The sequence below is a fragment of the Centruroides sculpturatus genome, unplaced genomic scaffold, assembly GCF_000671375.1.
Source record: "Centruroides sculpturatus isolate CEXI.00-Female unplaced genomic scaffold, Cexi_2.0 scaffold11, whole genome shotgun sequence".
NCBI lineage: Eukaryota > Metazoa > Arthropoda > Arachnida > Scorpiones > Buthidae > Centruroides > Centruroides sculpturatus.
In genome coordinates this window covers 1,639,417-1,651,854 of record NW_019384501.1, presented here as the reverse complement: position 1 = coordinate 1,651,854, position 12,438 = coordinate 1,639,417, and the positions used below count along the sequence as shown (strand labels likewise).

The window sequence follows — 12,438 nt, the reverse complement described above, 5'->3', positions numbered from 1 at the left end:
TTAACCCCCACAAACGGAAAAAACATGACTAATAAAAATGCAAGACTGTGTATATATGTATTTTTATTATTACATATGAATAAACGTAGTAAGAAAGTATATATTTTTTATTTTTTGGGGTCTCCAGAACGAATTAATCAAATTCCCATAAAAACCTATGGTAAATCGATAATCGGTTAACAAACAATTCGGATAGCGAACAAAGTCTTGGAATGGATTATGTTCATTAACAATTAACTACAAAAAAAAATTTGAAAAAGTACCTTATTAAAAATATAAAGTAAAAGACAAACAATATTTTTCTATGTTAACCTACTAAATAAGGAGATGCCATTTTGTCTGTATCTTGCAATGTATAGAAGAATACAGTGACTGGAAGGGTGATATGACGAGGACAAAAAGATCCACTTGCTCCTAATTCAGCTGTAAATCCTTCTACTGTACTAACAGGTTCCAAACGACCATTCAAAACAGACTCCTAAAATATGATCAATTAATACATAATTAAAAATTATTTATAATATATAAATTTTAATAAAAATATTTAATATAAAAAAATCATTACCCTGATTTAAAATGTGTTAGAATAAATATTATATACAGTATGTATAATTAAACCTATATTATTAAGCTTTAAAAATTAAATTTACTTATAAAACATGGAAGAAAAGTTGCTCAGACAGTACAATTTCTGAAGTAAATGCAAAACAGCATAGGGTCACATCAGTTGGCATCAGTTTTTCCTTACTTTTACAAAAGGAAACCTTCCAACCCATAATAGTAATAAATGATGTTTCATGCACTATTGAATGTGTTTACTTCTGAGAAAAACAAAAATAAAATTCAGTTTTGTGTCTAGTCCCTCCAAGTAAAAAAAAATATTCACAATGCCTACACCAGTGGTCTCCAAAGTGGGGTATGCCAAGTTTCCCTTCAAAATACTGTATGTGTGTCCTGTAAACAGTCTGTCTAATCTTACAGTCATTTTCCCAAAGAAGTAGGCTCACAATCACTTATAATCATATACAGAAAAAATTCAAATTGCAGATAGCAGGAAATTTAACATTATGTTTATTAACAAAATATTATTCATAATATATAGCATCAAAATATATTCATTAATTAACAAAATATTATATTATAGGGGATACAACTTATAATTATTTTTGTCTTAGGGGTACAAAACCAAAAAAGTCTGGCCTACACAAATATACAATTACATTGGGTGATCGGTTAACGAACACTTTCACAAAAGATTTTTTATGTTCGGACAATGAACACCTCACATAACAAACACAAGAAGAAGCAACATAAAATAATGAATACCAATTGGTCTTCAGACAACAATTCAAAACTTCTTGGAGTGTGGGAGACGATATCAATGCTCAACCCAGTATATACTGCTCGGATAGTATTTCTCCAAACTTTAAAACTCTCCCTTGTAATTCCAGCCTTTTATTTTTCTCACAAACAATTCTTTTATAGTATTCGCGAGACTGTCAGGCAGGCACTCGTTAAGTTTTGCATGGGTATTTATTTTTGAAAGGTGAGAGTATAATAGCAAAGGTAGAGAGTGAGCAGATGTTTAATGTTGATGGGTGGTATGGCTTGAACAGGTCTACAGTAGGCCTCAGTTCAATCTTATCTAAGAAAGATACTGTATAATCAAGAAAACTCAAGCAAATTAAGGTGTAACAAAAATCACATCTGAGAAATAAAGAACATTGAAGAGCTCATAATGTAACCTGAAACTGATCTGATGACAGGAAAATGCCAAGAACTCTTGAATGAAGAACACCAAAAAACTTGGCAAGATATGTTTTCTTCTGAAAAAGAGGATTAATGCCAATATCTGCTATTAAACATCTTTTGAATAAGTGGGAGGATATCAGAACGGTCTTAGAATGGCATTCAAACCAGGTTGAGGTTAATATACTTGCGGATCTCTACAATTATAATGCTATTAATTACTTATGAAAAATACTGAAGAAGAGAGAAAAGTAATTGACATTAGACAGATTCTTTAACCCCCACAAATGGAAAAAAGCATGACTAATAAAAATTCAAGACTGTGTATATATGTATTATTATTATTATTATTATATATAAATAAATGAAAGTACAGTAGAACCTCAATTATCCGGACTAATTGGGGATGAAGGTAGTCCGGATAAGGAAAAATCCGGATAATCGAAACAAATACTTTAATTTGTCTTTTAATGATAATACAACGCGTTTTCTTTTCGATGACATATCGGTAATATTAAAAGTAAATACTGTATTTAAATCGTAATCAAATTTTCAAGAAACAAACGTTCGTATTGAATTTGGACTACTACTGACCAACGCTAACAGACTACCTATTGTTTAAAAGGCCCTCTGGTGGCGCAAGAAGACGGATTTTATAAAATAAAAAGCAGTTGAAACTGCATTTTTATGAATAAAAATTTGACAAACTATTTATCGTTTTATGACGAGTAAAATTTTTTCATCGCGTTCGCGGCTTTTAAGTAATGCATAAACCTTTGAGGCGCGAGGCCCTTCGGACCGCGAAGCATAGGCGGTGGCCCACGTCGTCCATGCTTTACGTCGCCCTTGGTCATAGAAATGATGTAATTTGAAAATAAATTATTTATAAATACGTATGTCAAGTTATATTTTTATTAAGACGCAAAATATATTTGAGAGTTTACGGCCACTGTGCCAGGTGAGACGTTGTTGAATAAAAAAGTTATGCATTCCATCACGTACATAAACAGTATCGTAATTCACCGAGTGTAAATCAGCAAATTCGTAAAATTTTTGTTTATTTTGAACAATCCGGATAATCGAAAATCCGGATAATAGAGGTCTGGATAATCGAGGTTCTACTGTATATATTTTTTTATTTTTTGGAGTCTCCAGAACGAATTAATCAAATTCCCATAAAAACCTATGGTAAATCGATAATCGGTTAACGAACAATTCAGATAGCAAACAAAGTCTTGGAATGGATTATGTTCATTAACTGATCACCCACAGTACTTTACCTATCCAGCTTTCCTATCGGCAAAACAGTACAAGAGCATATTTCTTTTCCTCTCTACCTCTAGTAACTGATTTGAAACTAATTTATAGCTAAACCTATATTTTTTATAATATTCACTGACTGCTTTTGTCTATATTTGTATGTTTGTTGTGATTTTTGGGAGGAGTTTCTCAATAGAAATGTTAGTCACCAAAACTGAAATTTTTATAAATTTTAATACTGTTGAGAATTAATTATAATATAGAAAAATGTGTTTAACCACCATCAAATTAAACAAAACTTATGAATATTACATACCTTTTACAATAAATAATGTTTCCATTTCAAAACTAACAAAATTATTCTAATCAATAAAAAACAAATCACTTGTTTTTTACAATTTTTTTACTTATGTATAAATGTATGCAGTTATTTTTGAGACAATTTTCTTTTTTTGGGGGGCAGAAAGAGCAGAGTTAACAGTAAACCTGTAACTTGAAAGAGAAGAGCTAACAGTAAACCTTTGTTTTTCTCAAAAACACTTTCAATAACTCTTAGAACATTTACTTCTTGTATGGATCAGAAGGTTTCCCTTAATGTGATTCTGGAGTTCACTCATTTTTCATATAAATTTCAAAACCTGGTCCTGGAAAGGCAAATTAGCAAAAGAATGGTACTAATCAAATATCTTTTATCTCTTTCTATCAGTCCATATCTGTTAATTCTGTATGGTTACTAATCCAAGCACTGTGGTATATGAAAGGGAATTTTACTTTCATATCATGTTATATAAACTAGTCTATAAAGTTTCATATTATGAATGAATTTAAATAATATATAAAACATATAAAATGTATACATTAATAAAAAATAAAACTAAAAATAGTTTATTATTTATGAAGCTAATAAAAATATTAACTACATCCACAAACCTGTTACTGGTGTGAAGTCAAATACAAACCAAAAAACAATTCCTCACAAACGCTTTTGAACCATAAACGGTTCTTCTTCAGGTGAATGGCAAAATTTCTGATGGAATGCAAGTACAAAAAGAACACAATTTAAAATTTGATTTGAATACATGTTCATGATATCATCCTACTGAGCACGCACACTTCATCTGGCAGCAATTGTCAAGAATTAAAAGTCATTGTCCATTAGCACCTGCCATGCTATGGATAGGGTCAATTTCTCCTTGTGGTTGATACATGTGTTGTTGATGGTAGATCTGTAGATACAAATGGCCTCCAACCACCTTAGACGTTCAATGTGTGGTGAAGTGAGGATGACCCTCACTTGGTTAAAAATTGGCTCTATGTCTGGATCACTGGCGTAAATGGCGAGAGCAGTGGTGGTCACCTAGCTAACATACAACACATGAGGACCACTGCTCTCGCCATTTACGCCAGTGATCCAGACATAGAGCCAATTTTTAACCAAGCGAGGGTCATCCTCACCTCACCACACACTGAACATCTAAGGTGGTTGGAAGCCATTTGTATCTACAGATCTAGCCTCACCCAGTGGTGATATTCGAAATATTTAACAAAGGGTTCGCTAACAGAAAATTTTTCCTTAACAATTTTTTTCGCTCAAATGGTGCATTAGCAACATTAGCGCAAAAACTGGCCTTAAGATACCCATATAAATAAAAAAGATGCATTCGCAAAATTACATCAGTTAAAATTTAACATTGTTTATGCCAGAACTATATTTTTTTTATAAATAATAAAAAAAAATTGTTCGAAATGGTTTATTTTGTACATATTTTAATATTTTTCATTCACAATATTTTATAAACATAAAAATTGGCTTTTTCTCAAGAAAAAACTTTTCTAAATCATTTATTTTAACATTAGGTATTATTATAATAATAGACAGATGTCATCGTTTCTCGAAATAAAATATCTTTTTTATTTCACTGTCGATAGCCCGACACGTGTTCCGCAGCCATCTTGTATTTTCTCGCGCGCGTGGGATTGTGGGATCTCTCGTATGACTGACCTAGTTTCAAGAACTCTCTTGTGTCGATTGTGATTAAATCTCGTTTCAGTCGAGATTGAAATGGTCGATGGAGGTTGCACCATGGCAAACGAGGTATAAGGCTCTAGTTTAGTAGTGTTACAGAGTATAATATGTATATTTTAATATATTTTTTAAAAGAAACAAAACCACTGAGAAATGTTACGTGTGTTTAACAACGGATTTGGAAAACTTTGAAAATGTTAACAACGGGTTCGGCCGAACCTGTGCGAACCTGCTGAATATCACCACTGGCCTCACCAACACATGTATCAACAACAAGGAGAAATTGACCCTATCCATAGCATGGCAGGTGCTAATGGACAACTACCTTTAATTCTCGATAATTGCTGCCAGATGAAGTGTGCTTGCCCAGTAGGATATCATCATGAAACAGGCATTTGAATCAAATTTCAAATCGTGTTCTTTTTGTACTTGCATTCCATTGGAAATTTCACTGTTCACCTGAAGAAAAACCGTTTACGGTTTGAAAGTGTGTGTGAGGAATTGTTTTTTCATTTGTATTTGAGTTTCACACCAGTAACAGGTTTGTGGATGTAGTTAACTTTACCCTGGTATTGATTGTTGCAGTTATTTAATAAAAATATTATTAAACTGGATTATACATTCATAATTTTAAATAAAAATTTAAATTATTTGAGTATTCTGATATGCAAAGAACTTACTAAAACTTCTTTTACAGAAAAACAAAATTTGAATGGATTCGCTATGCTAAATATAATGATTCTTAACATTTGAGTAGATATTTAACTATAATAATAATACTCATCACTATCAAAATTCTTACTGTTTAAATTTAAAATATAAAAGAAATGAAACTCAATGTAAAAATGTTTTCACTTTTCAATTAATTTTATTTGACTTTTTTAAAAATTATATTTAATACAGTATACTCCACTTACTGCAATCACTTTGAAACTTGACTAAACAGATAACACACAAAATAAAAACTACAACTCATTTCACAAATCTTGAATAGGCTGTAAAAATGAACAGTAGCAAGAACTAGTTTATTTACATAAAGAAGAGAACAAATTATTGTCAAATTTTTTACAAGGTCACCACATTACTAAAGATGAGTTATTGAAGTTTTTAAAACTTCTAGAGTCCCAACCAAATATGCGCATTGCCTGGCCAAGATATTAAGTGATCTATACAATTAGAGGAAATTCTGGTTTTAATGACCAACATTAAAAGACCATATTAACAATTTTAAAATGTATAACTTATTAATTAATAATAAAGACTTACTAATTATACTAAATAATTCATTCATTAATGTTTGTCTACTATCAACTTCAACAACAGATAGTATGATGCTAACAATTTAAACTATTGTTTTGTAAGCAAAAAATTAAAGCACTGGTTAAGCCCAATAACAATTTTATATTATAGCAATACATTGGGACTTAGCATAGAAAACATTAACATTATCATAAACTGTCATAAAAGACCAGACGACTTGGAAAAAAGGATGTTATGCCAGTAAATACATCAAACTTACTAAATGTGAGGATTATATTAAAAAACCGAATGCGAGAGTGTTGAAGCAAAGATTATCGACAGTGTCAACAGAAGGGTTAAGAAGCTTGAAAAAGCTAAGCTCACTAATGCATTACCTTTCCTCAAAAATTGTCAGAATCCCAGGCCAAGTATGCCAAGATTATGGGTCTTGGCAAAAGCAAACAAAGAGGGTAAAGAAATGAGATCTATAGTGGAAAGGTGCAGAGGACCAGCGTTTATTCTCGAAAAGAGATTACATAAGTTTCTCACCTTGCACCTCAAGAATAATGTACATGTGGCACATGATCCAAGAGATGTGATTAATGAGATACAAGATCTAATTTTAATGGACGATGAAATTGGAACTGTGATGGACTATGAAAGTTTATACCCTTCTATAAAAATTGAATCATGCAGGATAGCACTTTTAGATTTCATGCATAGCAAGAGCCCAGATTTGGCATTTTACAATAATGACTTGCTAGAACTAGCTACCCTTATTTGTTATGAATCTTTTTTTGCCTTTAATGGCCATCAGTACAGACAATAAAGAGAAGTCCCTATGGGAAGTACCATGTCAGGACTGTTGTGTGAGTTTGTATTGAGAAAATTGGAAAAAAGTGCTCTCTCTGTTTTCTTGAATGACATTGTGTATTTTAAAAGATACGTTGATGATGTCTTTGTAATTTGGAAGAATGACCAAAAAATTGATGACTTTATTAACATGATCAACAACAACAATGATGGTCTCGTGCTGAAGATTGAACAGAAATGTGCCTCACGAATACTTTTTTTAGATATTGACATTGAATTCAAAGAAGGACATTTGGCCACTAAGATGTACATAAAACTGACGCACAGCCCTCTGTACATTCCGTCCCACTCTAATGATCCTTACTAATACAAAATGGCTGCCTTCTGTGTCCTTGTCCAAAAGAGTCTCTCTCTATTGCAGTTGTGTGGTAGATAGGTAAAAAGAAATTAATAGAATATTACACATTGCCAGATCTCTAGGGTACAGAGCAGATATGATAACAATGTTGATCAGAAATTACAAAATAAACAAAAAAGTGGCAATTTCAGCAAAATCACAAAGTTCACTTATGATAGAAAGAAAAAAGCCATCATGAAGGAGATCTCAGCCTGCAAAAAGTCCAAATTAATTTTCAAGAAAGCTCCTAACCTGTACAAATTATTAAGAAAGGACAAAGACAGAATAGATAAAGAAAAAAGAGCAGGAGTATACAAGATTCAGTATGAAAATCGTGAACTAGACAAAATTACATTGGTGTCACTAATAGAAACTTAAGAGTCAGATTAAAAGAACACAAATACAATATCAGCAAGGGATCTAATGCAACAATACTATCGAAATTGGTGCAAGTTGAGGGCTCAATCGTCAAATGGGACGAAGCAAGTATTATTAAACCAGTACATTCACCAACGTTGGTGATTTGTGCCGAAAAAATTGAAATATATAAGAGCAGATTGCATGATGCATGTATTAATTCTAGAGATTTAGAAGTCTTCGGCCTGGAAATATTTAATCAAATGATTAGAGAACTCTTAATTTAATGCCTTGATTTTACTATTTTTGCACATCTTGCATTTCATTGAATTTCATATAATGTATTATTATATAACGTTTTAATATTTAATTAACCTATGCATGTATTTATATACATATTTTGTTATTTATAATAATAATTTTTATTTTATTTTTCTTTATACATGTATATGTATATTTCATTCATTCATTATTTTATTTGTATTTAAATTTTTTGTTCTATTTTGTTTATATTCAAATATCTTAGCTTGATGATGGACGACAGATTTGGCTGAAAACGTTTGCTTTTCATTAAATTTTCTCAGCAAATTAAAGTGTTGTGTTTTTTTGATTTACATATTGCTGAGTGAGTGTACCTCAATGAACATTATCTTTGTATAAACAGGCATTTTTATAACTAAATTCTGATTACAATAAGTTTATGTAATGTATTATAACTTGTGTTTTGGGATCTTCTAATTTTGGTATAATTAACTGACTGATAACATTATCCTTGATTATAGCAATCTACTGCACTTTGTGAAATGGAAGTGTTTAATGAAGTTTTACAAAAATCTTAATATACCTCAAAATTTCCAAGAAGATTGCTTGTTGTGATTGATGCAGGTGCACTTGTACTCAATTGCAGCTTATCTATTTCCTCCTCAGGATCTTTTTCAAATAAAGCTCTATTGAAAAAATATATTTAAAACATGTAAATAGTTCCGCAAACTTTAAAAAATACATTTAACTATTAATATAATTATAAAAACAATATGCACTCAAATAGATTCACATATTTAAACTACACTACAGGCTCAAATAAACCCACATCCAGTCACATTTAAAGCCCACAGTACTTGAATAAACCCATATGAGTTTATTCAAATCACATTTTCTAAAGTATAGATTTCCATAAACAACCTATTCAAAATTGTAATTATGTAAATTATTACATCACATTTCTTGTCTGAATGACAAGAATGTTTTTTGGTTAACTTAATATGGGCATATCTAGGACGTTGCTTACGGTGTTGCAGCATCCCATTGATACCAAACCAATCAATTTTGTTACTTTAAAAGTAAATATAGCAACACATATCATGTGACTTCAATTAGATAAGATTAGATAACTAAAGCAATTCTAAAGTAATTGAGTAACTTTCAGTAAAAAAATGACAGGGGCATGTGCCTTGGTCCCTTGAATCTGCTTTCAACCTATAATCTAAATCTTGAAAACATCATTTAACAACCTACAATCACACCAACCCATACAAACTAATTTGGAAACCCCCCTTTAATTCAAATAGCTTACACAGATTTAAATAAACCCACACCCAAACAATTTTAAAAACAGATCCACAGCAGGTCTATTTGAATGCATAAAGTATTACAGGACTGCAACAATATACTGTGGTTGGAAAAATTAACTGTTGTCTAATGTCAGAATGACTGACATTAGCCAGTTTTTCCCTTGCCCACTACATTAACTACCTATTTTTCACCAAGAGAGAGGGAGGGAGGGAATGTAAAAATTCTGATGGACAGGAAGTTGATAAATACCCGTATTGTGGGTGAAGTTATCTTTAGGATCAGAGCTAGAAGATCTCTAAACAGGAGAGCATAGAGGTGACAGAGAACAATCACTTGTAAAAATATAAATGGTAAAGTACTAGTAAACCACTTGTCTCTCTACCCAAGAGTTTCTTCTCTGAAGCTGGGAGAAACCTCCTCAGGAAGCTTCTTGCAATCCTCCCATTCAGTGAACTATCAATCTCTCTTCTTGATTGAATTTTCTAATTTGTCACTAGATGTTTCCTAAGGTTACCTTGAAGATTGACAACTCACTGTTTAAGAAACATTTTCTCACCTTTCTCTCTCTCTCATTACACTATTGTTTTAATCATATACATAAGAACCCGATTACGACTCCAATCGACATCCAACAATCTACATGATGAATTTATGGCATCATGACGCACTGTTACCATCTAGCGCGATATAATTTCTTCCTTTGTCTAAATACTGAAGTCCCATTTACTTCATGTTCGAATGCAAGTCACAGGTCTCCCAACATGTGTGAATTCCTTGATGTTGCAGCAGGCTGACCTCACAGTATAATTAAAAACCAATATATATTCTTTTAATAAAGTACAAAATTTATATTAAAATATAAAAATTTTTATAATTTTATAACAAATTAATAATTTAATCTTAATTTTACACACAAAATATAAATTGAATTTTATATTTCAGATATTAATTTGTTTAACTTAATTTTAACAAATTTTTTTGTCAGCAGTCATTGTCAACAATAATAATTTTGAAGTCTGGCAACATTCTCAACATATTGACTGCATTATTGAATAATATAGACTACAGATAAGTTAATGATTTCTTTAAACAAAATTATGAATCTATATATCATTTTTGGTAGATTTTATGAACAAATGTTAAAAGTGAGTATCGTGTTATATTGTTATTTTATTAAGATATATGATGTTATAAAGTAAAACATTATAAAATTATTAATATATAAGGTTTTCCATACTAATGTTGGAAAATGTATTTGTGGTGTTTTTAATAGCTGTATTTTAAAATCTTTCCAATGTTACCCATTATACACAGTGGTTTTAGAAGACAGAACCATAGGTATCTTATAAATGTGTCAATTTTTAAGTATGATAGTTTTATGTCAGTAAATATGACCTGCACGCGAAGAATTTTGTCATGTTACTAATTGTGTTTTTTTAACAATTTGTAGAAGGACTTAACATTTATACAAGTCTGAAATGCATATGTGGAAACAATAAAAGAAGTGTCTAACCTGAAAGCTGTAATGATAGTCTACCGAACTTAATGTCAAATTAAAGAGACATACATACATAGAAAATTATGAATGTTATATAACTAAACTATAAAATTTATTTTGAAGAATAAAATTGTTTCAAAATTAAATTCAAAGGAAAATAAATTATATACCTTTTTATTGCAGAAACAGAAGTTAAACTGCTGTCAAAATCAAAACAAGTTCCAGATTTTCTAATTGGAGCCTAAAAATAAAAATGAAATAATTTCAAATATTTTTCATTTTTTTATTATATTCTAAATATTTTGTGCTCTTATAGTTTATTTACCTAAAAACAACTTATAAGGTATAATAATTAAGAAATTTAATAGTATTACTTTAAATTACCATCATAAATATTTCCTCAACTAATTAAAGAAAGTATTTTCATGATTTAATAATGTAATTTTCATTAAAAATATTATAAACAATTACCAATAATTGCATAACCCTTCAGATCTTAAATTCTGGATTCTTAAACTTTAGTTATATAAAATTTCTAATTTGTCTAAGTAGTTTTAGGTCACATGCGAGTTAATTTTCATGAAAATTTAATACAGAAAATCAGATTTTTGTAATTTTCTATTTTAAATTGTTTTAAATCAAACATTAGGTTCATTGGGCAATAACTTGGCTTTACTGTATAATTAAATTTTTAAATTCATCATATACAGTAGAGTCTCGAAAACTCGGCCTAATGTGGACTGAAGGGTGGCAGAGTTTGAAAATGCCGGGTTATCGGGAATGGGGTTAAAAAAATAAGTACGAGTGTTTCCTCAGAAAATACTGTACTGTACTTTTATGTATTGTTTACTTGAGAATACAACAGAGAATAAACTGCCCAAATACCCTTAAACAAAGGAAAAGTATGTCCTTTATAAAGGCATAGAGCCTTTCCTACATGAAAATGAAAATTAATGAATACACTGTGTACAGTAATTTACCTGATAAGACAGATCTCAGAAAAATACTTTATGAGGCATAAAGCTGTCTATAATAAAAATTAATTAATTAAGGATTTTTTTGCCCTGCCAGGGTGTGGCCGAGTTATCTGGACTGCTGGATTATCGAGTGCTGAGTTTTCGAGACTCTACTGTATATATATATGTTAATTATAATTTTAATTATAATTAACATAAATTATAATTATAATAAATTTAAAATTATAATAACATTAATTATAATTTTAAATTTGTATATACAGTAGAGCATCGATTTTCCGAATCAATTGGGGACTGGGGTTGTTCGTATAACTGATATTTCGGATAACCGATTTATGTACGAAAAAATAGTTTAACGTATCCGATGTTGAAATTTTTCTCCATTGCGTGTCGCTTCGCGTTGAATTTTCGTCGATGTTAAGCCTAACAAAGACTATTGTATCGTTAAAAATTATTTTTTTTATTTTGTACAAACAAAATAAATATATTGAAAAATATAAAAAAATAAAAAAATTATACTTCAGAAGTTAATTTAGTATCAAAACGTAAA

At 30.4% G+C, this 12,438-nt stretch overlaps 1 protein-coding gene across 2 annotated transcripts in view; it reads right to left on the bottom strand.

Annotated features, from left to right (window-relative positions):
* LOC111622080 (protein FAM214A-like) overlaps positions 1-12,438 on the bottom strand; it is a 75,117-nt gene that overhangs the window by 13,322 nt on the left and 49,357 nt on the right. Inside the window, exons 7-9 of one of the 2 annotated variants that reach the window (XM_023364402.1) lie at positions 11,082-11,152; positions 8,686-8,788; positions 317-478 (exon numbers count right to left, since the gene is read on the bottom strand). In XM_023364402.1, the coding sequence (XP_023220170.1) occupies positions 317-478; positions 8,686-8,788; positions 11,082-11,152 (336 nt within the window). The remainder of the gene's footprint in view (positions 1-316; positions 479-8,685; positions 8,789-11,081; positions 11,153-12,438) is intronic. The other variant, XM_023364401.1, reaches the window with a different exon arrangement.